General features: G+C 44.3%; 1 protein-coding gene and 1 pseudogene across 3 annotated transcripts; one reads left to right on the top strand and one right to left on the bottom strand.

Moving 5' to 3' along the window:
• Positions 1-7280, bottom strand: part of LOC114694618 — a 31790-nt pseudogene extending 24510 nt beyond the window's left edge.
• A 400-nt stretch (positions 7281-7680) lies between these two features.
• Plekhf2 (pleckstrin homology and FYVE domain containing 2) lies at positions 7681-26942 on the top strand. 3 transcript variants are annotated; one of them, XM_028871562.2, is made up of 2 exons: positions 7681-7926; positions 24265-26942. In XM_028871562.2, exon 2 carries the CDS (start codon positions 24279-24281, stop codon positions 25026-25028), a length of 750 nt encoding a protein of 249 aa, XP_028727395.1. In that variant the 5' UTR covers positions 7681-7926; positions 24265-24278; the 3' UTR covers positions 25029-26942. The 3 variants fall into 3 exon arrangements, with proteins under 3 accessions (XP_028727395.1, XP_037058301.1, XP_037058302.1); XM_037202406.1 differs by lacking the exon at positions 7681-7926 and adding an exon at positions 8530-8592; XM_037202407.1 differs by lacking the exon at positions 7681-7926 and adding an exon at positions 9254-9351.
• Positions 26943-27567: the final 625 nt, after the last annotated feature.

Below are 27567 nucleotides of genomic sequence, written 5' to 3' on the forward strand. Positions count from 1 at the left end.
GGGTGCAGTGCTAAGTGCAGATGTGAAATGACAATAAACAGAAGAGCATCTTCCGTGGGCTGACAGAGTGCATGCCAAGTGTTTACACGGCTCCGTGCTCCATCCCGAAAGGCATCTCTTTGAAATATGGTCACATTTGTCATTTCCTGTCACTTCTCTACCAGCTCAAATATCTTAAGTAGATAATCTTAGGGAATTATAATAAAAGGAGAGAGTTTTGCTTCTGTATTTGATCAAAGTAACACATACACATACATACAATGACATGCGCACACACATACATACATATGCACACACACATAGACACACAGACATAAACAGAGACATACACATATACAGACACACACTCAACACTCAACTGACATATATATATATATACATATACAGACACAAACACACATACACACAGACACTCACAGACATGAACATGCATACACACACACACACACACACACACACACACACACACACAGTTTTGCCTTTGAAGGGCTTACCTATCAAATTGTGTATCTATCTTGACAAATTGCCAACTCCTCAAAAATTCTTTTAAAAATTATTTTATATGTATGAATGTGTATGTGTGTGTGTGTGTGTGTGTGTGTGTGTGTGTGCCTTACATAAATGTCTGATGCCTAGGAGGGCCAGAAAAGGGCATCAGATCCCCTGGAACTGGAGTTACAGACAGTCATGAGCAACCACGTGTTGGGAACCAAACCCGGAAGTGCTCTTAGCTACTGAGTCATCTCTTTAGACCCTTCCCCCCACCTCTCTTAATCTATATTTTTTGAGACAGAATCTGGCTATGTATTTCAGGCTGGCCTTAAACTTGCTGTGTGTCTGTAGCTCAGGTTGGACTCAAACTCATGGTCCTCTTGCCCTACCCTCCTGAGTACTGGGAATGTGTGATCCTATACACAGCCAGACCTCTGTTTATAGATAACGGATCTGTTTCTCCATCATTAGCATTGAAGTTTATTGGTTAGTTTGTCTTCTCCTCCTTGTCCTCCTGGAGGCAGATGCAGTCTTAAGTAGCCTAGGCTGGTCTCAAATTCACATATGGATTGTTCTGCCTCGGCCTCCTATGTCTTAGGAATACAAATGTGTGTCACCATGACCAGCTCACTGAAATTTAAAGACTTTGTCCTGAACAAGTCAATATATTTAACACCAAGAGGGCTGAGGGACCTTATTTAGGAAAGAGAGAAGGAAAGAAATTATAGTTACCCAAGAAAGATGAATCGTATGGCTGAGAAGACTGAACCACAGTTTTCCGGGAGGCAGGTGTTTTAAATGTGGCCAGATTTACCATTCCCTGGCACGTCTCTACCGGCTTAAATGTGGTAAGGGCACGAGTTTTACTCCTCTCATAGGAAGCCATTTCTCCATTTCTCCTCGTTTTCCTGCAGGATCTGTTAGATGCTGTACAGCTGACCGAGCCACACTGGTCAGAGCTCCACTGCACACACGTGGGAGCACACACTTCCGCATCCACACAACCCACCAGGAAGTGAAGAGCCTAACTTCCTGTTACTCAACAGGGGCTTTTCTAGGCACAAGGGTGTCCACATAACATCCTCCGACCAGCCTCCTCACATGCCCCAAGGCTGCTTCTCGGCTAGATCTCAGAGAAGAGTGTCCATTTGTCCAGGCATATCCTCAAGGAATGTCACAGGAACGGCACACGTCGACAGCTGGAAATCTGGGACACTCTACTTTTAAAGTTCTTCCTACGTGTTGGAGGTGCTGATTTTGTTCTTTGGTCATGAGAATGTGGCCTGGACATGCTTTTTGAAAGGAAGCTATGTATGCTTACTACCATACCACTAAAGCCACTGGACATGATTTATAGATCATGGTGATATATATTTGGGGTGCATAAAATGTATTTTGAAGTAAAAGCACCTGTATTTTGAAAAACTGAAAATGACTTGATGTGGCTGCTCAGTGTTGGCACCAATAATTAGGACTCTTTGGTGGAAATGAACAGAAAAAGAGGAGAGATATTGATAAGGAACAGCTGTAAGAAGCCTGGATCCATGAGTCATCAGGTGGCTGTCGGCTGCCCTGGAGAACAGCAGATGTTCTTCTCATTGATTTTTGTATAGCCTATCGGCCCAGCGTTTAGCTCGGAGCTGAGGCGGCGGCTCAGCAGGTAACGTGCTAGCTGTGCAAGTGGGATGGACCAAGTTTGGTCCTCAGGATCTAAATAAAGAGCCAGATAGAGCGGCTCACGTCTATGAGATGGGAGGCAGAGGTAGGAGAACTGCCCTGAAACTCACCAGCCAGCTATCCTGGAGTAAGCTATACAGCAGCAGAAACAAGAGAGACCCTGTTTCAACAAGGTGGACGACAAGAAGCAAGTTGTCCTTTGACCTCCACAAGCATGTCGTAGCGTGTGTACGTTCTCTTCCTAGCAAAATGAATCCAAGAAAATGACAGCTTGCTGCTGCTGTCTCCTGGTTCTGTTCACAGTTCTCCTCTGGGTCACCCACACAGTTGCGGTCAGCTGATAGCTGGAGCTGCAGTCTCCTTAGGACTCATCTGAACTGGAATCCAAAATGGTTCCCCCAGTAGGCTGGGATTGATGATGCTTATCTACTGAGTGTCCTGGAGGTTACAACTGGAGCACGTGTGCTACGCTTGTACCAAAAACCAGAATAGGGGCAATTTAGAAAGAGTCCTGTAGACAACTATTCTTGGATGCTCCGGAATGTTATGGATGCCATATTCTGTTGGTCAAGGCAAGTCACTAGTTCTAGAGTCAAAGGGAGGAGAAATGACTGGTTGATTGATTGATTGATTGAGACAGGTTCTCATGTAGCAGAGAGCAGACCTGTATTAGTGAATGCACAGGAAATTGTATATTAAACCTTGACATGTGTTATTCATAGATCCTTGGTTATTATATTGTTAATAACTTCAATAGCAGCAACATTTATAGTCATTACTGCTGAAGCTAGTTTGTTGAGCATCTATTATCTGCCAGGTGCCATGCGTTTCTCCTGATCTTTATAACCCTAGGAGTTAGAGTTTATACTCCTCATTTACAAATCTTAAATATCTGGACATTTTGGTGCGGCACAGTTACCCCCCTTTCACGTGGTTATATGACTGACAACCTAATACCAGTTTCACTGGCTCTGTTTGACTCCAAACTAGAGAATTTTGTGTTTGCTTTGTCCCCAAGAAGATGGTGTTTCTACTTAAGAAGAAATCTTAAAACAAAATTAAATTTCTCTTTATAAAGGAACACACAAACGATGCCAGTGTTCTACCAAATGCTATTTTTGGAAATAGATTCTCTTGGCAATATTTGGATTTAAATATTCTGTTGAATTTTATTTAATCTGGAGCCAAGTTTTAAAAACTGTTCTTTGATGGATGTATATTTATTTTGAAGTAGTCATGGAAAGAAAGGTTACTCAATAATTGTCTGCCACACATACTAGTAATCAATGAAATTTTGTTTCATTTGCTTTGAAGATAGGGTCTCCCTGTGTAGCCATGGCTGGCCTGGAACTCTCTGTAGACTCAACAGAGATCTGCTTGCCTCTACCTCCCCAGTGCAGAGATTAAAGGCACGAGCCACCACACCCAACATAAATGAAATTTTCCCTCTACTGACAAAGAAGGTAATGTGCATAGAATTTAGAAACTTACTACAGAGGAAAGCAGATGTTATATGTTTGTTTGAGAATATCTGAGTAAGACTTATACTCTACAATAAAACTTAACCAACCACAAATGTGCCTGTGTATGTGTGTGAACATAGGCCTCTCCCTCTGTGTGCCTATGTGTGTCAACATGTGCCCCCGTCTGTGTTCATGTGTGTGGTGTGTGCCCGTGTGCCTGTGTGTGTGTGTGTGTGTGTGTGTGTGTGTGTGTGTGTGTAGTGTATGAGACCATATCTCTGTCTTCACCCATGTGTGGAGGCTGGAGACTGATGCCAGCTGTCTTCCTTAGATGCTTTCCATGTTGTTTACTCTGTCCAAGGCCATCCTTAGTGACACGGTTAAGTTAGCTTGTTTCAAAAGAAAAAGAAACTATCATTTAAAAACATGAATAAGGATCTCTAGTCAGATTTAAACACCATTTAAAAATTCTAAGGTGAGATTCTGACAGATGGTAAAAAGAGCAGTCGCCTTAGAGATGCAGTTTACAGTAACTCTTCCACGAAATGCACTTAAATGCCTGCCAAAAAGCATCTCAAATCAGTTCTAAGCTTTAATTCCAACTTCTCCAAAGACATATGCAATATTTTTTTGCCTTTTTTTTTTCTTTTTGGATAGATTTTTTTTAAGGGCAGCTTTTGGTTCATAGCAACTCTGAGAGAAAAGTACACAGTTCCTGTGTACACCCTCTCCATCTCCCCAACCATAACTGTCCTGAGACAGTGTTGTATGTCTGCTAGAATAGATTAACTTACATCTACCTGAGGATTCAACCCAGGACCTTGTACATGTCGGTCAAGCACTCCACCAGCCCCAGAGAGTTTGATATTACAGCTTGGGCAAAGGATAAGGAGCATGTTTCCATTGTTACAGTAGTATTCTAGACTGTTCGCCCTCCCTTCTCAACCCATTCATTCAGTCCCTCCCTCCCCACCAATATCTGACCAGCACTGGTGGTTTTTAATGTCGTCTGACATTATTATTCGAAGCAGACTCTCACATATCCCCGGCTGGTCTCAAATGCTCTATGTAACAGAGGGCTTGAACTGATCCTCTTGCCTCCGTCTCCCGGGTACTAGGGTTCCAGGTACGAACCACCACACCCGGTTTTATGCACTGTGGGACACAGGGGTCAGTCTCAGGAACCACCCAACAGTGTCTCTCACTGGGATCCCATGTAGGCTAGAATGGCTCGCCAGTGAGTCCCGGGGTCCTCCTGTCTCTACCTTCCCAACACTGGGGGTGCAGGTGTGTGCACCATACCCAGCTTCTTATGTGGCTGCTGGGGTTTGAACTCAAGTCCTCATGCTTGGGTATCAAGCTCTTTGCTGACAGAGCCATCCCCACAGCCCTTACTGTTGTTTTCTGAGATAGGGTTTCATGTATCCTGCGCTGACATCCAACTAGATGTGTCCTGCTGAGGATGAGCTCGGGTTCCTGTCTCCTCTTCCCCTCCCAGGTACTTGGATTATGGGTGAGCAGCACCACAAGGCCAACGATGAAGTTCTTTGAAGATAGAGCCTTCTATATTTTGGAAGTGGAGTTTGGATTCCAGCAGAAGATAAAAGGATAATGACTTACCAGGTTTGTGGATGAGGCAGTATCATTTCACTGTGATGGCCAAGACTAGAGAAACAAACAAACAAACAAAAACAACAAACAAAAACAAAAACCAAGGCTCCTGGGCAAAAGATACAATGAAACCAAGGAGCAATAAAAATGTAGGCCTTTGCTATCTCCCCTCAAAGCTGTTCTCAGTTAACAAGCTCTTTTCTTTCCCAAAGAAGGCACCCTAGAAGAAAACCCTTTTGATTGAAGGACAATTGAACAGGATCAACTTTGTCCTACAGGCTTATGCAATTGAGTTGTTTGACACTCAAATTTTACTCTTTCTCAAGCTTTTCTATGGTAGACCTTTGCCAGCCTTTCTACACTCCACACACTCTCTCCTCTGCAGCAGTCTATCCAGCAGTTCCTGGTTTACCTTCAGGCCACAGACGAGATATGAGAGTGAGGGACAGATCTTACCACGTGAACAGGTTCTGGAGTTACAGGCTGAGTCAGGACAACCCAAATGCTGTCAGGGGACTTTGGTCTCTCATTTTGTTCAGCTTGCTATGTGCTATCCAACAGAACTGTGTCAGCAAGGAGCCAGATCTTAAGTTTAAAATGTAATGAATCTGTGTGCTCAGTGGTTACCATATTTGCCAGTATGACTCTAAATAAATGGCTTCCAAACTGGGGAGCGCACATCCCAGGAAGGGAGAAGAATACACAGACTGCAGGGAGAAAACACAGCACTCCATATATTTAAATCATTATTTGGTATGTTTTAATACTTAAAAATGAGGAAAATTGTAATAGATATATGTGTGCACACATACACAGCATACGTATGTTTAATAATTTTCATCGTACTTACATAGCACTTAGCTTGTGCTTGGCATATGTTACAAATATTGATTCGCTTAATGACTCTTTGAGGTACTTTCTTTCATTATTCCAATTTTACACAGGAAGGAACTGAGTATGTCCAAGGACACAGGTATTATAGTTGGGAAAGCCGAGACTTTGAGTAGCATCTGGCTTGCATCTGTGCACTTTAACTTAAATAAGTGTATTGGTAGGGATGGCAACAGTTTATTGATAGTAATGTTTGGTGTCTGATGCTCTAGAAGGGACCCACAGACAAAGTGGTTCCTAATCTCCAAATTTACAGGGATCTTAGAGCAGCATATCTAGTCTAACACATGTAAAGGCTGTGTGCGCCTGACTGAGATCCTGTGACTATCCCTATTATCACAATTGGACTCTTTACCAATTTTGTAATTTTGAACTGGATACTAATTTAAAACAATTGTGTTTGTTGCAGAGACATTGAAATAGGGGAGGGTGGGAAAAACGTAAAGAATTGCAGACACAAGAGCAGGAGGAAAACCAACACAACCCAAACCTGCTCACCCCTTCCTCCCTCCCCCCCGGGCTCATTTGTGTATGTCGTGGTTGGTGGACCGCTAATTCCACAAAAATTAGAGCAATGCTTCTCAACCTTCCTAAGGCTGTGACCCTTTAATACAGTTCCTCCTCTTTGGTGACTCCCGACCATAAAATTGTTTTTGTTGCTACTTTATAACTGTAATTTTGCTACTGCTATGAACAGAAATGTAAGTACCTGTGTTTTCTGTTGGTTTTAGGCGACCCCTGTGAAAGGGCCCTTCCACCACAAAAAGGGGGGTCGAGACCCACAGGTTGAGAAAGCTGAATTAGAGGTTCTGAAATAAAATTTACTCTAGCCCATTTTCTACCCGTCCCCTATTTAAACGGAATGTTTCCCTCGCCCTGCCTGCTAGATAGCCTCTGTCTCTCCAGTGTCTAGCAAACGCTGAGGGACCGAGGAGCGAGGGCTCCTCTCCCCAGCGTTATCTCAACGCCGGGTTCTAGACCCGCGATGCAGGTAGCAGAGGCCGTGGCCAGGAAGTTTGGGGAAGAGCGGAGCTCTAAGGCACACAGTTACGAGGAAGCGTGCGGGGCCGGGGGCGGCCGGCGCAGAGCCGCTGGATCCAGGCGGCAGGCGTTCGGGAGGCGGCGAGCGCAGGTGCTCGGCAGCATGGCCGAGCCAGGCGGGGCTGGCAGGCGCGCTGGGGTGGCGAGAGGCAAAGCCTTCCTTTCCTGTTCCTTAGGGAGGCGTGGAGGCGGCTTCCGTCCATTCTTCGGAGAACTTCGCGGACAGCCCAACAGCCCTTTCCGAAGGCGAATCCGAGTCAGGAAAGTCGGGTCGGGCGACCCAGGCTTGCCCCAGCCCGCTCCGGCGCGCGTCACCTCGGAGCAGGGGAGCGCGCCCCGCAAGCCCGCCCCGGGAGGCCCCGGTGGGTGTGGCCTCCGCCCCAGGCCCCGCCCCTCGAGCCCGGCGCGCGGGGGGTGGTGGAGGGGCGGGGCAAGGCGGTGGGCGGGGCGAGGGAACCGGGAAGAAAGGGCAGGGCGGGTGCGCTCGTGCCCGTGTTTGGCGCTTGAGCGAGGGCGCGCCGGTGCGCGCGCAGGAGGGAAGCCCGCCCGGGCGGCTGTTGTCGGGTCCGGCCGGAGGGGCGGTGAAGTCACCTGCGAGCGAGCGGCTGCGCCCGTCGCGGCCGGATCGCGCCGGCCTCGCGGGGCCCCACACACCCTGCGAGGCTGGGGCCGGGGACCAGGCGGGGTCCGCGGCCGGAGTCGGCGACGAGGAGGAGTCGCAGCCTCGGCGCCGCCGCCCGCGCCGGGCCGGGTAGGTGCCGCGGGGGTCGGGGCGCGCCGGGCGGCGGCGGGCCGGGGAGGGGAAGCGAAACTTTGCGGGCCCGGGCCGGCCGCGGCGCGGGGAGGACGTGTTGGTGCGGGCGGCGGCGGCCGACGCCATGTTGGGGTCTGTGGGAAACGGGGCGCTCCCGGGCGGCTCCCCTCCGGGCCGGCGCTCGGGCTGGAACCGCCTCGGTCCCGCCGCGCCCGTCCGCGGGACGCCGCCCCGGAGGCTTGAGCCCCGGGACGGCGGCTGGTGGGGACGGGACCCCGCGTCGCGCCCCAAGTTGTGGGGCGCCAGGGCTCGGGCCCCCGGATCGTGGGGTCTGAAAACTTTGCAGGGTCCGGGCGTCAGGGGCCCGCTGTGACTTCAGCAGTGTATTTTATATGACTTTATATGACAACGGCACCCCAGAAATTGGCTCTGAGGGGAGCAGTGGCTTACAAGCGATTTGGAGGGTTTTAAAGTTTTATGGTCTTTTGCTGAGTGTTTTTTTTTAGTGTTATTAAAGGTCAAGAGCTGGTTCCCGAAGTTGCTCGAGTAGCCTTGTATGCTCCTAGAATATTAAAGCAGTAAGTTGTGTTGAGTGTGCCGAGGAAGCGAACAGAACTCAGGTTACACCTAAGCAGCACTTCAGACTCCTAGTATGTTAAATTGGTAAATGCCTTCTTTGTTATGTTTTTTTACGTTGCCTGAGAGACTCATTAAAGAAACATTGAGACGTTAATGTTCAGTTGACGTTAAGGCATATGTTACTTTCTTACAAATACAGTGAAGTAGTCCAGTGTGTTGGCTCCTGCCTGTAGTCCAAGTACTCGGCCGACCGGGGCAGGAGGATCGTTGGGAGTTCGAGGCCAGCCTGGACTACAGAGTGAGCCTTTCAGAAACAACCCCCTCCAAATCAGCCAACCACAACAAATAGAATAGGATGATGTGATCTTGACGTTTCAGTTTTGTTTTTTTCCATTCTTTTTCCTTTTGGTTCCTTAATGGCTGGTGAGTTTTCCCTTGATCTCCTTCTGTACTCTTGGAGCTTATGGGGGCCTTGGGTTAATTCAGAATTAACAAAGGCTATTTTTAATCACCATGGGTCATGGCAGCACTGGGATGTGGATAGTATTAGGTTGCTTATTTGGAAAGCACATGTAATCGTCCTCCCCCAGATGAAGCTGGTGGACAGCATGAATTAGCCTAGTAAATGAATATCATTAAAAAATAAAGACAACTTTAAAATAATGTTCGATGAGCTAAAAAGGCTCTTAACAATGCAAAAGCCCTAAAACATGTCTCTTTCTACGCTTAATTTTTAAAAAACAGTCATTGTGTGTAGTGCTAGGCACACAGCCTTGTGGAGAGGTCAGAAGACAAATCACCAGTTTCTTCTTCCTACCACGTGATTGTGAGGATCCGGCTTAGGTGCGTAGGCTTGGGGGCTGGCGTCTTTCCTTACTTTCTAGCCACCTTCTGGCCCTCTATTTTTAATTACCGTGTGTGTGTGTGTGTGTGTGTGTGTGTGTGTGTGTGTGTGTGTGTGTGTGTAGGTCAAAGGATAACTTTGGGGAGTTGCTTTTCTTCCTTCCAAGGATAGATAGAGCTTAGGCTGTCAGGTGTGGCCTTAACCCACTGAGCCATCCTGCTGCCCCCTCATTTCATTCTTTAATAGGTTAGATTTGTCAGTTTCCTTAGTTCTTTAAAAAAAAGAAAGAAAGAAAGAAAAAAGACAGGACAGGCTCCAAAAGCTGCACAGAGAAGCCCTGTCTTATACCCCCCCCAAAAAAAAAACACCCAGATTTTATTTTGATTTATGATCAGGTCAAGTTCATTATATATATATATATACATATTTAGCCAAAAATATTTATTTATTAGAAAGGCGTTGCTTGGCTGATTTCACAACTCTAGCAGGCAGCTGATGATTAACTGAAGTCTGGTGACTGAAGTGGTCTCCTTTCTCTGTAGTATCCCATAGCTCATCCCTCTGGGGCATTCTCTGCCCTCTGTTTCTTTCCATCACTTATCCTTCTGATTGAGTTTAGGTTTCCAGTGTAACTGTCTCCTAAGAGCTGAAAATGCAAGGGTGTGGTGTTGAATCTTTTCTTAAAAACACTCAGTTAAAGCCGGGGTGTGGGGTGGGTGGGGTGGGGTGGGGTGGGGTGGGGTGGGATGGGGGTGTTTGTAGTGGGACTTGCCTGGAATCCCAGCACGCTGAGGCAGGATTGCAGTTTGATCTGGGGTGCAATAGTGAGAACTTGTCTCACAACCGAACCCAAACAGAACCCAAACCACCTCTTAAGGCTGCACTCTTTGAAGCTTTCTGCCCACAGTGCCCTCAGGCTTCCTCTTCCTCTCCAGATTCAGTTCCCTTCCCCCATGGTGTCCTGGAAGTGTTGCATAGGTCTGTGTGGCGCGTCCTTGGTCCAGCAAGCAGAGAACATAGCAGAGGCTCAGGGAAGGTTTGAATGGATTCCTTGTACACGTGCTTCATGAGTTTACCAGATTGTAATTTCCGTGGGATAGTTGTTAAGTTTCTGTAGTCTTTCCCCTTTGTACCGTGAACTCCATTCAGTCCACAGATTAGGTGGTCAGACTTTTCCTTTTTAGTTCTTTCTTTTTAAAAATAATTAACTTTGGTAGCTGAATTTTGACATGGGGATACAGACTTGAATGTTCATGGAATTTCCAGTCGGACGATGACTGACATGTAATTGTGGTGAATGGAGAGAAGCTCTGGATGAGCAAGAGGGTACAGTCACTGTTTAAAGTGTGATTGGCTACTTTGCCCCTGACGGAAAATGAGAAGGTTATGTTTGTGTGTACATGCCAGTCCATCAAACTGATTTTGTTGTGGTCTTGTCACAGTTGTCTTAGGAAAAGTGAACGCAGTCTGCTTTTCTATTGATACTTACCTTGGAGGCTCAGCTTTGCGTATACCAGCTCTTTGTGTAAATAGTAATCATTAGTCTGACGTATAAGTCTGAATGCTTCTTAAGTGTGCTTTTGCAGTGCTAACTTAAGTTGCAGAACTTTTCTAGGGTGAGGTAGGTGTTTAGTAATTTTGTAAGGACTGTAGAATTTGGATTAATGTCTTGTCCTCACCTAAGAGAAGTCTTTTTTCAGTCTGTTTTCTGAGGCAGGTTTCATGTAGCCTAGGCTGGTCTCCAGCACCATATGGAGTTAAGGAGTCTTAGGCTCCCAATCTTCCTGCCTCTAATAGTCCTTCCCTACTGTACCTCATTTATTTATTTTTTGTGGATGGTGTTTTCCTTTTTTGAGAGTGTTTCCTTATGAAGATCAGGCTGACCTCAAATTCTCCATCCTTTGTATGCCTCTGCTTCCTCAGTGGTGGGGCTGTAGGTGTGTGCCACATTCGGGCTCCTTAGTCTAAAGCACAAACTCGTGTGCACAATTTGAGGAGGACCTGGGAGGAAAACAGAAGGCATTTTAGTAATTGCTGTGAGCACACTGGAAAGAAAGCAGCTTGAATGCTGGGAAGAGCCTTTGCTCCGTGCTGGCCAGATTCTTGAACAAGCCACTCTATTCTCTAAGCTTCACTGGAGCCGTTTGTGACAAGTTGTGAAGATTCACGAAGATGTTGGTGTACGTGCTTGGCACACAGTAGTATCATTTTATTGAATTTTCCACTTAACAGCCGTCTCCTCTGTGGACATCTACTGAACTCCCTCCATTCTGGAACCCGCACGTGCTGACTTTTCTGTTTGACAGGTGGATACCCAGAATGATTATCTTTTGGATTCCCTAAAGGACTTCAGGATAAATGAGCCAAACCAATTTCTTCTTCCTGCAACACTAACAGTCCACTGCAGGCTTTCCTTCAACTTTTCAGTCCTAACTCACTTTTCATCCGTATATTCAGTCAGTTCCTGAATTGTGTCTGCTGCTCTTGAGTCCTCCCCTTGCCTTCATTGTGTGCTCGCTCCATTGTTTTTATGCTTTTTTGTTAGCATGTCTTAATCACATAGAACACCGGGTCTCACTGATGCTTCTGTGCATGTATACAGTGTATTTTGCATTGATCACCTTTCTTGTTTTGCTGTAATACTCTTCTGATTTCTTTGCTTTCAGTCTTGTGTTTTCATATTCTCTTACTGTGGTGATATATTGTGCACTCTAATAAAGCTTGCTCAAGGATCTGATGCCAGCCACTGAATTAGACATAGAGGTCAGGCATTGGTGGCACACACCCTTTATCCTATCATCTGGATCTTGGTGAGTTCAAGGCCACACTGGAAACTGCCAGGCAGTGGTGGCACACGCTTTTAATCCCAGGAAGTGACAGCAGGGTGGAGAAGGTATACAAGGCGTGAGGAAACAGGAACTAAAGCAGCTCAGCTGAGACCCTTTTGGGTGAAGACTCAGGATTTCAGTCAGAGGCTCTGGGTTTTTTTTTAATTAAAGCACCGCTTAAGATTCAAACCACACTTCACTTCATCCTGTGTGCTGTTTCTGTATACTGATTATTTTCCTGTTAGAAAAATTTTCTTTGGCCCCCGTTGCTTGTATATTCAAATCTAAATTTTCCGATCTTACATTCTCTGGTTTTGTCTGTTTTGTTTTTTTTTTTTAGGAATTTTTTTAAACTTTAGTTTTAGTTATGTGTACTTGTGCTTATCTGTGTGTGGATATGTGCACATGACAGCAGGTGCCTGTGGAGGCCAGAAGAGAGTGTTGGGTTCCCTGGAGCTGGAGTTATAGGGTCTGTGAACCACCTAATGTCCATGCTGAGACCTGAACTTGGGACCTCTGCAAGAGCAGGTTTCACATAACCTAGCAGGCCTCTCACTGTGTAGCTGAGCATGACCTTGAACTCTTGATCCTCCTGCTTCTACTCCAAATTTTGGGGTTATAGGCATATGCCACCACACCCAGCTTCAGTCTGATGCTTTCTTTTGCAGTTTATCACCTATTTATTTTACCAAAATTAATACTTGTGCTACAGCAAGATGATTAAGCAGGTGAATGCTATTACTGTCAGGCCCAATGATCCGTGTTTGATCCCTGAAACCCACATGGTGGAAAAAGATCAACAGTTTTTGCAAATTGTTCTCTGATCTGTACTTGTGTGCCCTGGCACTCCTGTGACCAAGTATGAGCATACACACACACACACACACACACACAGATATAAAAATTATTTTTTAAATTAGTACTCTACCACTGTACTTCCTGCTTGCCTTCCTTCACATAGCTTGGGCTTAGGCATCTCTTTTCCTAGGGTAGACATACGTGCCATCTTCTACCCTTCCAAATAGTTTAATCTACTTCTTTTTTTAAATTTTGAAATTATAGTTACATCATTTCCTCCCTTCTCTTTCCTCCTTCCACCACCCTTGTTCTCAAATTTGTGGCCTTTTTTTTTGTTACATATATCCATCCATCCATCCATCCATCCATCCATCCATCCATCCATCCATAGATAAGTATATTCCTATATACATAAGTGGAAGCTGCTTGGTCTGTGTCATGTTACCGCTGTGTATATATATCATCTCAGGGCTGACATTTGGTATTGGATAACTGATTAGGAGGCTCTTTGCTGGGGAAGACCATTTTTCCAGCTCTCAGCATTCCCTTGTTGCCTGTAGTTCTTAGTCTAGGGTTGACACCCCAAGAACTTTCCCTTCCATTTTAGCATGTCCATTGTTGTAACTGTTGTTCAGTTGTCTGGGCAACCATGTACAGACTTCATGGGTGTTTCTTCTCTGACATTTCTAGGAGACAGAATCTCACAGCAAACTTCCTGTTTCTCTGGCTCTTAAAATCTTTCTGCCCTTTCTTCTGCAATCATCCGTGAGTCTTAGATGCAGGAATTGCATCAGTTGGGACTGGGCAACATACTGTGAAGTCTTGTTCCCTGCATTTTGATTAGTTGTGTTTTTTTGTAAAGGTCTCAGTCTGTTGCAAAGAGAAGTTTCTTTAATGAGGGGTGAGAACTACTCTTTATCAGTGGGTGTAGGAATAAATATTTAGAATGTAGTTAGAAATTAAGCTGGTTTAGTAAAGTGTCAGAAACAAAAATCCCAGCACCAGGCATGAGAAGCCATGTTTTGAATTGTTGGCCAGCATGTTGAAGAGCCTCCCCAAACATTCCAGGCTATTACCCTTGCCCTCGCTTGCCTCCCTGAGGTGGAAGTAAATCCTGTTGCTGAAGACACCATGCATTGACACAGGACCCAGAAGGACCTGAGCTGATCTGACCTGAGGAAGGCACCATGCAAGCTTCCAAGGGAGGGAGGCAACCAACAGTCCTCCCCAGCTCTGACGCTATGGGTCACACCAGCTGGCATGACATAGTGGCCCTAAGAGTGCAGTAGTGGCATGAATACCTTGGTGGTAACCAGCAGCCCTCTAGTGGGATTCAAGGTCTGCCCAACAAGAGGGAAGCTGTACCTGGTACTGGAGACCGAGCCCTGGGCCTCTCTTGATAGGAGGAGAATGTACGTTTTTTTTGGTTTGTTTGTTTGTTTGTTTTTTCGAGACAGGGTTTCTCTGTGTAGCTTTGCGCCTTTCCTGGAGCTCACTTGGTAGCCCAGGCTGGCCTCGAACTCACAAAGATCCGCCTGCCTCTGCCTCCCAAGTGCTGGGATTAAAGGCATGCGCCACCATGCCCGGCGAGAATGTACGTTTTTATGTTTCAAGATTTGGACCTAGATGTCCACATGGTCAGAATTATCACAGCTCAACTCTTAGCCCTAAGACCATCTTTGTGTGTTCCCTGTGTAATTATCTGGTTCTTTGTTTCTCTGCTGTTTAGACTTTAAGAGCACATTATTCCTCAGTTTTTAGTACATTGCAGGGATACTAGACCCCTTTCTTACCCTGTTTCTTTTTGTTGCGGGGGGGGGGTGTTGTTTATTTGTTTTTGAGACAGGATCTGTATAGCCCTGGCTGGCCTGAAAGTCAGTTTGTAGACTAGGCTGGCCTTGAACTCACAGAAATCCACCTGTATCTGACTCCAGAGTACTAGAATCAAAGGTGTATGCCACCATGCCCGCCATTTTTTTCCTTTGTTAATTGCTTCCATCCTTTACTTTCCTGTAGAAACAGACCTGAATTATATATACTTGCTTGTATAAACTTGAGATTATAGCTACCTTTTTTTTTTGGCCACAAAGATTTTAGCTTTGAGTGTCTTGTTTACTAGAGTTTTATACGGTGCCAAATGGCTAGTGACTGTTTTACTGCTTGGACTCCATTGATATCATCAATGATTGCTTCCACATTACTTAGAACCATAGGGATCATTTTATGCTTAACCTCCATCTTCTCCCCATGCTCAGTGTTCTGTATGGACACTACTACTGAGCTACATCTCCAACCTGGTGGTTAGTTTTAGCTTTACATCCAGTTAGTCATGGTAACCTCACCCTCAGCTCCTGTCCCTTACTCTGTCAGGCCCAAGACCTCATGTAGCCCAGACTGACCTGGAACTTAGAGCTGTCTTCCTGCTTCAACCTTCTAAATTCTGGACTGCAGGTGTGAGTCCACACTCACCTCTTAGATCCTGTTTCCCAGCTCTTCCTTCTAAAGCAGTGGCTTGTACTGTTTGCATAGTTATTTTAGGAAAACTTAGATCAAATCAGACTAGTCCTTCCAAAAGTTTAAGCAGGAAGTCTCAGGAACTAAGATAGCTGGTCAAGTATCTTGTCTTTTTCTTTCCTCTCACTCCAGTGACTCCCAACATCCTCTACTGAAACTGTGTGCATTAGTGTAATAAAAAAACTACACTTACTTCAGGGTTTGGTTTTCATTTTCTGTGTGTTTTTATATATTTCCTTCTGAAATTTCACTTATTCTTTCAGATATTAGAATGGTAAATTATGTGTGCCACACATTCATCCCCCCCCCCACTTCCTGGTTTGCTGACTTTTTTAGTATAATACTTAACCAATTGTGCTTTATATTAAAATTGAATGTAAAGCCTTCATTCTCTGTGTCTTGTTCATTCTTTTTTCCTACCAAATATAAATACAGTGAGCAAATCAGAAGTATTTTGAGTGATGCTAAAGAAAGTGTTGGAAAGCTCGAGCGTTTGCCCCTTTGCAGGGTTGCTCAGTTCTTCCTAAGCCGAGCACTGCGGCTCTCAGGCCCTCTCTGCTCAGTGGTGTTGATGGTAGAAATATGCTTGGGGCATCATTTTGTATTGACAAAACAGCTGTGCTTTTAGAAAGAGAAGAACTCTTATAGATTATTGTGACATATTGGGGACTTTTTTTTAAATAGGAACTTCCGGGCTGGATGTTTAGAATTCATAATTAGATATAGTTAGATTTGCTTGTCAATCTGAAATTTGTGGATTCAGTGAAGTGCTTGGTGTGTGGGGAGCAGTTCCTGTTTTTTTTTGAAGATCAGCAGGCTTTAAAGATGTAGTTGATTTTCAGCAAACTCCAGATTGAGAAACTGCTGTTACCTGTAACTGCGGTCATGTTCAACTCAGTGTCTATTCTGGCATGTAGAATGCAGCAATTTTGCAGGTGCTGTTTGGAATACATAATTGTGGAAAATACTGTTTTGTTTTCAGGAACTCCCAAATTATTTGAAGTAAACATGTATCCAAATTTCAATGAAACATATAATAAAGTCTGTGCTATTAAGTGGTGTGGAGATTTAAAGATGAAATAGTGTCTGGCTCCCAGGCTTTTGGCCTGAGTACCTCTGGAGGGCCTGGTGAGATTTCAGCAAACAGAAAGAAGACAGGAGGAGGTGTCCTCGTGCTGAGTTCAGAGAGGGGAGGAAGCCCAGAGCAGGTTGCTGGTGAGAGTCTGGTTTATGTCACCAGAGAGAACGTGGAGCAGGTGAAGATGGGGAGAAAGACTGCAGGAGACTGGAGCCCATGTGGAAAGTTTGGGTAGCCCCTCCCGCCCGGCTGGTGGTGGTTCCTGGTCAGAGCTGTAGCTGGAGAATGTTAATCTTGCTTTATTTAGGACCGACTGTTGGGAGACTCGGAGGATTCTTTAGAAACTTGAAGTCCATGTTCCACTCTCCCGAGTAGACCTTTAAAACAGACAGCAGCTAGTTCAGCATCTCCTCAGTGAGTGATTCTTCTGTTTTTCCCCTAAAATCTTGACCCGTGACTGTATAGCACGCTGTGTTTCTTCCTCAGACCTGTCCTGTTTGAAGCCTCCTTCACTGACAATCTCCACAGTCCCTTTAGGAATCCTTTGCACATGTCTTACCCTGGAGCAGGCTTCCCCACTGAGAAGCTGCTGTCACTCCTGGTCACATTCGCTTGTGTTGGGGGCGTGGATATAAAGCTTTTGAATAGTTTAGTATGTGAACTGCCAGAGCGAGCATGCTCTGTTTTTGTAGGTACTGTTGGTAATATCAGGTTATAGGAAATAATTTTGTTTTCAGGAACTTCCCAATCTGTTTAGAGTAAGCACATATCCAAATTTGGGCCTATTGGTGAAATAAAAGTCCTCTTGTCTGACATTAATTTTTATTTTTTGTCAGTGGCCCCTCCTAGATACATAATTAGAGGTCTACATTGGTAAATTATTTCTGAAGGGAGCAGGAAAAAGAAAAAAAATTATGTATCTCCTAGCATCCCATAAAAATGTGTGTGTATTTAGCTGTGAAGTCATAAGAAAATTATTTAACTTAAATTGTTTCAAACATATGGCTGTTTCGTCTGCATGTGTTCATGTGCACCACAAGCTTGCCTGGTGCCAGCTGAGGTCAGAAGAAGGTGCCAGATCCCCTGGGACTGGAGCGACAGATGGTTATGAGCTGCCAAATAGGTGCTGGGAATTAGACCCCAGTCCTCTACAGAACCGCCAGTGCTTCTAACTGCTGAACCAGCTCCCCAGTGTCATGAACTTGAGTGAATGGGGACCCCCAGCTGGCCAGACCAGGGTATCCCATGTCTGAGGGAAAACCTGCTGGGCAGATGCAGCGGGGCGGCAGCGCGTGGAAAGTCATTCACCCAGGAGCTGCATCCACATGGAGAGTTGATTATAATAGAGAGATGAAGAGAGAGGGAAGAGAGAGACAAGGAGGAAAGGGAAGAGAGAGAAAGCGGAGGTGTGCACACCTCGTGGGCATGGGGGAGAGACAGACAGACAGACAGACCGACCGAGGAAGGGGAGGAGTTTTTCCTTAAAATGAGGCTTTTATGTCAGGAAGCAGAATGGGGTGGGACTTGAAGGGGCAGGTCAGAATATTAACCCCTAACCTATTTGACCGGCTTGTTTAAGAAATAAGTTTTTATTTTGTTTGGAGAACAGTCCTACCATGTAGTCCAGGTAGGCCTGGAGCGTTCGGTCCTCCTGATTTGGCTTCCAGTGCTAGGGTAGTAGGTGTACAGGTGTATGGCACCCTACTAGGCTCTCAACCATTTTATGACTCTGTTTACATTTACTTATTGTTATGTATTGATTTGGTAAAGTGAATTATTTTCACCTAACATCATCATCATCATTCTTACTCTTTTTTTTTTTTTTTTGAAATAAGGTTTCTCTGTGTATCCCTAGCTGTCCTAGACTCATTTTATAGCCAGGCTGGCCTTGAACTCACAGAGATCCTCCTGCCTCTGCCTCCTGAGTACAGAGATCAAAGGTGTGCACCACCACCACCTGCCTTCACGTAATATTATTAAATGAAAGAGTAAAGTAAATGTCTAATAGGCATTGATTAAATGTACTTGCTTTTCCTTTCATGATTGAGATTGTGAAATAACTTACCTTTTTAATTTTAGGCAGGTGTGGTGCCTAGGGAGACTTGCAACAGTTAATGTAGTTTATAATGATTCAACTCTTGAAGTTTCATTTTTCTCTCAGCTTTGATAAATTTAAACATAAAATACAAAAGTTTGTTCCCTTTTTCTTATCTAAGAAGTCAGTCTATTTCCTTTATTACCACTGATTCTACAGATCATGTTAGTGATTTGCTACCAGGGCAGAAATCTTAGTGGACAGCCAGAGAGGCAAAGTCTCTTATGATTGAAAAGGTAAACTTCACTCAAATTTAGTTTGCTAAAATTTCAAGTGTTTCTTCTTTGTTTTATTATGCTAATATTTTATTTACACTTTTGCCTAGAGTAACTTTATTATGCTGGCTATTAGATTATGTGACTACTAAAAGTAGGTAGGCACTAGACTATTTATTTGGCCTACATGGACTGAGAGGATGGGGTGGTTCGCTCTCCTATCCCCATGCCCAGGCAGGCTGTTTTTCCTACTGTTTTGTTTGGTTGCGGAAGTTTGGTTGCTGGAGGTCGGAGCAGGCTTTCTGCCACAGAGCTTTGTGTCCAGGGCACCCCTTTGTTTTCTCTTCCCGGCGGCCCAGCGTTCTCACCCTCGGCTCTGTTCCTCTGTAAAGTTTCGGTTCAGCAGTACCTCGCACTTGAAAGTGTTGATCAGATGTTTGCAGGAGATGCCTTGGTGGTAGAGCATTTGCCCTGGGTCCAGTCCCCAGCCCTGGGCAAGGGAGTAGGGAGTCAGGGGCGGGGGTGTTGGGGGTGGGCGTGTTGGTAGATTCTGGCAAATAAGACTTGCTGGAAATGGGAAATCCAGCCAGCCCACTTATTATGTAAGGTCAGTATTTTAAAGACAGAAAGTACCTTACTATTTTATTGAAGGTGGCTGCTGCTTTTTCTTTTTTAAATTAGGCCTTTTGGCTCATAGTTTTTATTGTTGTTGTTGGGTTTTTTGTTTTTTACTGTAACCTGTTAAGTTTGAATACTGGAATTCATTAACATCAGAAATTGTGAGTAAGAGTAAGAAAATTAGTTTGGCCAGGCGTGGTCCACACGCCTTTAACCTCCGAGGCAGGCAGCTTTCTGTGAGCTCCAGACCAGCAGGCCTGCTTGGTGAGACCCAGCTCAAAAGGAAGGAAGGAAAGAACGAACTTAGGCTGAGCTGAGACGCCCTGATTTGCAGGCGGGGGACCAGCACTGTAGTCTGGAGACCAGCACAGGTGGGTCTCCTTAGTTGTGAATGGAGTCTCTGTCTTTGTCTTGTCTCCTCCAGGGTTACATGTCAACAGGTGCTGAGCGTGCCCCATGAAGAGTGTGCCCTTTAAAACATGCAGTCCTGTCTGCCAGAGAACGGAATTGGTTTTCTTCCTAGTCCTCTATTCTGTGGTAGTCTTTCCCGGGAAAAGCAGGCAGCAGCCTTCAGATTGGAGCACATTTTGCAGCCCACTTTCCCCAGAGACCCTCAGTAAAGCATGTAGCGACTCTGTCCTTGAGGATACCAGTGCTCTTGCATTCTGGTCATCACAGCGAGTCTCGGGAGGTCTTAGTGCCTGGTTGTGACGGTGGGGAGTTAGGGCCCTGGAGAGAAGTCTCCTTGGCATTGAGACAGAGGATCTCTTTTACCAGAGAAGGTTGCTTTGGGGTGTGTAATAGAAATGTGGGTCACAGTGATATGTATACTCTTTTGATGACTTTCTTCACTACTAACCCCCCCCCCACTCCAGTATAGCTTGTACACGTGTAAAGCAGGGCTTGTGTATTTTCTAGTCCATTGCTCTTCATGTCAGACACATGGGACCTATTTCAGGACCAAGAAAGATAATGGAGGGTCTGCTTAGAGCAGAGCCCTTGGGTTCTACATACCATTGCTTTCCAGACATAGGTCCCAGTCTGGCAGTGAAGACAGAAGAGGGCTGCCATGCTTACTAAATAAATGGAGATAATAAAATGCATCATTTATCATGGAAAGAATCACGAGAGTGTGTGTTTTTGTATCCTTGTAGTATGTAGTGTATTTATGTGTACCTGCCAAACTTTGGGAATCATTTGTTCTAGCCAAAGACTAATTCTTCACGCCCAGACTTCTCCAAGTTGCATCCTTCTTAAGTGGGTGAGAGCTCATGAGCCGGCTCAGTGGGTAAAGGGGCTTGGTGTGCCAGCCTGGTGACCTGAGTCCTTCCATCTCCAGGACCCACATAGAGGTGGAAGGAGAGAATGACCTCCAGAGTGGTCCTCTGACATCCATGCACATCCACACAGCAACAACTACAGTAATAATAATAATAATAATAATAATAATAATAATAATAATACATTTTTAGAGGGGGAGATTTGTGAATAAAATAAAAATTCAGTCCTAATAAATTGCTGAATTTGAGCAGTGACACATTCTTGGTAGCCTGGCTAGGGAAATTGTGGCGTTTTAGGTCATTTGCTTACATTCCTGGGTCTTCAGTATGTGTAGGGTTTCCAGAGCCTAGTGACAACTTTGTGTTCTTCCATGTGGGTAGACTGCTACCATATTATGCTGGTGACAGTACAGAGACATCGGGCTTGATCCTGGTGTGCTGTGACAGTCTCAGGCCAAGTAACCCTCTGCTGTGTACTCATCCATAAGACGGAGCTCACACCACACACGTTGGTAAGGCTGCAGTGAGTAGGAAGTGCAGTTGTGCATGCGCGTTCGGTACCTTGCTCAGCTCTGCGAGAGTCAGCTCCAGGCTGTACCCGCCCCTCTGTGCCAGAGCTGCTCACATTAGCTAATGTGAGAGGAGAGGCTTCCCTGGGAATCGTGAGAACCTCTGGCCACTCACAGGGTGTGAAACCAGTTTTAGCCAGAACTAACAGATAAGAGAGTCACTGTTCACATTTATGTGTTGAGCCCAGCAGTGGCCACAATAGGAAACCTGTTTGCACTGTTCAGGAGTTGGTTTAAATGCGGACAAGTAGTTTAGTTTTGAAAAAGTGCCTTTGCTCCTCTGAAATTGTCCTTTGTGCCTAAATTGTGTCCCCTTACCAATTTAGAGAGGCCTTTCTTGACTATATAGTTGGGGTGACTTCTGATTTATCTGTTCAACCTTTCCTTTGGTGTTTGGAAACAGTCTTGTGTAGACTGGCCTTGTTCTCCTAACTCTCCTGCTTTGGCCTTCAAGGGCTAGGATTACAAGCATGTACCACAGTCTGGATAAAGGCAGGGGATCTGAAATTCTGTCTCAAGTACAGAGTGGGTTGCAAGCCTGAGACCTGGAAGGAAGGGGGCAGAAAGGGGAACGGGAAAGAGCTCACAGCGTTAGTTCCTGCTTGGTTCTGGATTCTGTTTCCTGTTTCCCCTGGAAGAGTAGGGGACTTGCTTGTATCGTGTTTTTTCATGCACATAAATCAGTGTCTGAGGAAGACTTTTTTGAATGGTTGAATGTAAAGCCTGAAAATACTTTGCATAGATAAGTTTCTATTGTAGATACTGTTTTTTAATTTTATTTTCTGTGTACTTTCACATTTTATGTATAGCTATGATTACACTTTAGTAGTATATTTAATCTCAAGATAAAATTTTCAGTTGTATTTTATGTCTCTAAATTGATTGTCTTCTTGAGAATATGCTGTGTTTAGTTGGCACATAAGATGTGAGTTTCTTTGAATCTGCAGTATCGTAGGTTTGATGAAATGTAGTGTGTATTTGAGATGGTGGTGATGGATAGTTGGAGACGAGACAGAGGACTGGTCACTTAGTTAAGACCTTCAAGGTTTGAAGCCATCCGTTGTCTCGCTCACTGATGGGAGGACCCTCAGACATGCCAGTGCCCCTCCTTGTGAAAGGCAGCAGAGATGCAGGAATAGCCAGACTTACAGTAAGCTGCTGATGGAAGAAGGCAGGAAGGGTCACAGTATCATCAGTCGGTGAGCCAAAGACAATTTAATCACACAGTTTGTCTTTAAATATTTCCTTTCAAACCTTGGTGTTTTTCAGTGTGATTGTTAGTGTAGTAGTACTCCGGTTAGTGGTTGAAATAGAACACCATTCAGGGATGTGAGAGAGCTTAATATTGGAGCTAGAGATTAGATCTGTGATCATTAAATAAACAGGTGGTTGTTTTTAACATTGTTAAAATGTTCTTATTTATCTTAAGTACATTTCGTACTTCTTGTCAGTTTAAAGATGGCTATCAGAGGGTCCCTGCCTTTCAGGTTTCACTGCAGCCAGTGGAGGCATGGGCTTCAGTCCGTTGGTAAAAAAGAAGCTAAGGAACACAAAGAATGTGACCAACATGGAGGATGGAGTTTGCTGCTATTGCTGTTTCTGTTTCTGTCTCGCATAGGAGGGTGTACTGGAGGAGATGCTCACTGAGATTGAGGATGATGAAGAGGCAGCTGGAGTTGTGGGTAGTGAAGAGGACAACAGTGGAATGCACGTAGACACACACGGTCGTGTTTGCTTCACATACTGTGTTTTAGGCAGGGAATGACTTAGACTGAGGTTGGAGAAAACAAAAACCTGGTAATAGCTGGATGTGGTAACACATGCTTGTCATCCCGGTGCTCAGGGGTCTGGGGTAAGGGGGTGGCAAGTTCAGGGCCAACCTGGGCTACGTAGTGTGAGATCCTATTTCAAAAACAAAACAAAACCAAAAACCTACCATGTAATTAAGGGCCTTACACACTATGCTAAACTTCATATATTTTAAAGATTAAGGGAAATCATTTGAAGTAACAACAGCAGGATCAAATTAGCATTTTAGAGGTCACTGACCAGGGATTGGTTTAGAAGGGAAGCAGGGAAGCATGTTGGGAAACATTTGGGAATCCAGCAAAGAAAATTAGCCTAGGCTCAGAGGTTGTATTTTATTGGGAAAATAGTGGTCATGTTTGTTTTTTTTGTTTTTTGTTTTTTTTTTTTTAAATTTTTATTTTACAATACCATTCAGTTCTACATATCAGCTACGGGTTCCCCTGTTCTCCCCCCTTCCACCCCCTCCCCTTACCCCCAGCCCACTCCTCATTCCCACCTCCTCCAGGGCAAATCCTCCCCCCCCCCCAGGACTGCGATCAACCTGGTAGACTCAGTCCAGGCAGGTCCAGTCCCTTCCTCCCAGACTGAGCCAAGTGTCCCTGCATAAGCTCCAGGTTTCAAACAGCCAACTCATGTAATGAGCATAGGACAGTGGTCATGTTTTTAAGTGTGTGTGTATTAGGCATTCTGTTCTCCAGCATCACATTGAGATTTGGTTTCATGGAATTGGGTTTGTTATTTTGCAGAAGTAATGTGTTAATTGTCCTGTTGTTTTTATTTGTGCTGGTTATGATGGCACACACTTGAGAGGTAGAGGCTGGAGGACTGTGTTCTAGGCCAGCGAGGGCTACAATGGAGGACTGTCTCTACAGCCTTTGTAAATAGTTGTGTGACGAGGATTGTGTTTTGTGGAAGGGTAGACGTTTGGATTACTATAAACACTGAAGATGTAGTATGCTCAGTCATTATTTTACAGGGAAGGAATATTGGATTATTTGCCTTTGGAAAAAGCAGTGTCTTGGGCGATTAAATTTTGTTATTTTCTCTTATAGGAATTTATAATTTATAAAGAATTGTGCTAATTCTTTTTCTTTTTCTTTTCCAAAAGGTTATTAGCAAAAAATGGTGGATCGCTTGGCAAACAGTGAAGCAAATACTAGACGGATAAGTATCGTGGAGAACTGTTTCGGAGCAGCTGGTCAGCCCTTAACCATCCCTGGACGGGTGCTCATTGGCGAGGGAGTATTGACTAAGCTGTGCAGGAAGAAGCCTAAAGCCAGGCAGTTTTTCCTGTTTAATGACATTCTTGTGTACGGCAACATTGTCATCCAGAAGAAAAAATACAACAAACAACACATTATCCCCTTGGAAAATGTCACCATTGATTCCATCAAAGATGAAGGAGAATTACGGAATGGATGGCTTATTAAGACACCAACTAAATCGTTTGCAGTTTACGCTGCCACTGCCACCGAGAAGTCCGAGTGGATGAACCACATAAACAAGTGTGTCACTGATTTACTCTCCAAAAGCGGGAAGACACCCAGCAGTGAACATGCTGCTGTCTGGGTTCCTGACTCTGAGGCCACGGTGTGTATGCGCTGTCAGAAAGCAAAATTCACACCCGTGAATCGGCGGCACCATTGCCGCAAATGTGGCTTTGTTGTTTGTGGTCCCTGCTCTGAAAAGAGATTTCTTCTCCCCAGCCAGTCTTCTAAGCCTGTGCGGATATGTGACTTCTGCTATGACCTGCTCTCCACTGGGGACATGGCTGCGTGCCAGCCGACTAGATCAGACTCCTACAGTCAGTCGTTGAAATCGCCTTTAAATGACGTATCTGATGATGACGACGATGACGATAGCAGTGACTAAGGACATGTCTTGGAGTATTTAATTGGGTGCAACTACCTGAGAATCAGCTTTGGGGGAAATGTAAAAGTCCTAGCGCTCTCAATTTTGCTCTAGCCATGACTTTGCCTGAGAAAGTCTTGACCTTTGTGCCTCTGTATCCTATAGAAAGTAGCCCCTTCTCTGCTCCTCTCCGCACTCTCACAGGGACAAACGGTTGCACAAATATCTGATACAGTCTTGGCTTCTGTTTTCCTTACTTCTAGATTATTTTCTTGTAAGCGGGAAAAGGTGTTTATTTAACAGATCTTGTACAACATTTTTCCCACTGATAAGGAAAAACTAAAAGCACAGAATGATGGGAACAAGAGTATAAAGTGATTAATAATATTAGTGGCTTTTCCTCAAGCATTCTATGTAATGGTTAAGACATCAGTGGCAGAACGTGGTTTGGAAATTCTTTACTTCTCTTTCCTGAATGCCGAGTGGTGCCTTACTGTGGCGGCGTTGTCACGTGAAACACGAGCCCTACCTTCTTTCTTTGATGTAAAACACACTGGTGCTCTTACAGGTGTGATAAGTGAATGTTTGATGGATATAGTTAAGAATATTTATTTGACAGCTACAGGAGCTAAATCTTCACTCTTATATGAATACATATTTTTCATAAAATAATTGTGATTATATTTTTACATCTTCTAGGCACCAAATTACAATGGTCACATATATATGTTTGAAATTAATCAGTTGCCACTATCAGCAATTTGATTTGAAATATATCACATAGAAGTGGCATATTCCACTAGCTTCTACTTTCCTAAGACATTTTTACATATAAATTTATTTGCTTTACGTTATCTCTAAAAGGAAGAACTTTATGAAACCCTCATTTTTTGAGATAGGGGTTCTCTGTGCAGCCTTGGCTGTCCCGGAACTTGCTTTGTAGAACAGGCTGGTCTCAAACTCACAGGGGTCCACCTGCTTCTGCCTTCCAAATGCTGGGCTTAAAGGCTTCCACCACCACCACCACCTGGCAAAAATAAAGGTTTTTGTTTTTGTTTTAAATTCCACAGTAGAACATGGAGTCTACAGGAGAAGGATCTAGAGATTGAAGTTTGACTAGACTCCCTGTCTTCAAGCATCGTCAGTTTTATTGTGAAATTGTCTTGATTTACATGTGGTGTTCAGTATTTTATGGAGTTTGTGATGCACCAGTTTCTATTTTTGTAAAACAATCGTTATGTTTAATCTGTTTCTGAAATCATTTTGCAATATATGGAAATAGAGCAGTTTGTGTTTCTAAATTGTGACCCTCAGTGAGACTGCTTTGAGAAATTGGAGTTCTTGTGTTTGGAGGCAGCCAGAGGTTGAAGGCCCATTCACTGCATAGCACTGGACATGCTGCACACCTTCTAGGCACTCATGTGCTGAATAACTAGATTTTTAAATGTGGGAAACCAGAGGGCTAAAAGTTCTCTCTCTTTTTTTTTTTTCCAAACTGAAAAGCCTGCATAATTCTGCAGATGTCCTGGAGTTTGATTCAGTAACTTGTGGATGGAAGATTCACTGGTAGCTCACTATGTGGTTGCAGTACTAATCTTACATTGCTGTTCAGTTGTGGAAGCATCTGAGCTATATAGGTCTCCCTGTAGGAAATGTGAAAGGAAAGCACAATAGAACTAGGGCTTGGGGTTTTTGTTCTTGTTTTTGTTTTGGTTGATTTTACTATCAGATGGATTTTTATTTGTTTCAAAGCAACATAAACATGTAGTCAATAAGCATATTTGAAAAGGACCATTAAATCAGAGAAATTTGGATGGAAACGTGCTGTACACAGGAGTTGAGCAAATTCAGGAACCAAGGGGAAATGTCCTGAGATAACACTTGCATTGTCAACCTCTATTGATTGTTTTTACAATAAAAATATTTTGCAGCTTACTTCCTGGTTTTCTTTTTCTTTCTTTTCTTTTTTTCTTTCTTTCTTTCTTTCTTTCTTTTTTTTTTTTTGCACATTGTGACTTGAAAATTTTCTTTCCCTTTGCTAAGTGTAAGGTATTCTGTAATTGGACTTTTCTTTGGGCTTCCAGCTCACAAATAATGACATGGAGAATTCTTATTATGAAAGCTTGGCCTATAACTTAGGCTTGTTCCTAATTAGCTCTTACAACTTAAATTAACTCATTTATATTAATCTATGTTCTATCCTGTGGCATTACCTCTCTTCCATCTTGCCCCTCCTTTTTCCTGTCCTTATCTCCTGGCTTATCCTACATGCCTAGGTTCCTCTTTCTCTTCCTTTCTTTCCCCAGAAAACCCACCTGTACCTCCTGCCTAACTATTGGCTGTTCAGCTTTTTATTACACCAATCACAGCAATACACCTTCACACAGTATACAAATATCCCACATTTCCCCCTTTTTGTCTAAATAAAAAGGAAAAGTTTTAACTCTTAACATAGAAAAACTATGTACAATAAGAACAATTATCAGGTAGAATTACATTTACACTGTCTAGTCCGCCTGTATTAGGTAAATTTGAAGAAAGTATTATACTTAAACCACTT

Source organism: Peromyscus leucopus, chromosome 2 (genome assembly GCF_004664715.2).
Source record: "Peromyscus leucopus breed LL Stock chromosome 2, UCI_PerLeu_2.1, whole genome shotgun sequence".
In the NCBI taxonomy this organism is placed as follows: domain Eukaryota; kingdom Metazoa; phylum Chordata; class Mammalia; order Rodentia; family Cricetidae; genus Peromyscus; species Peromyscus leucopus.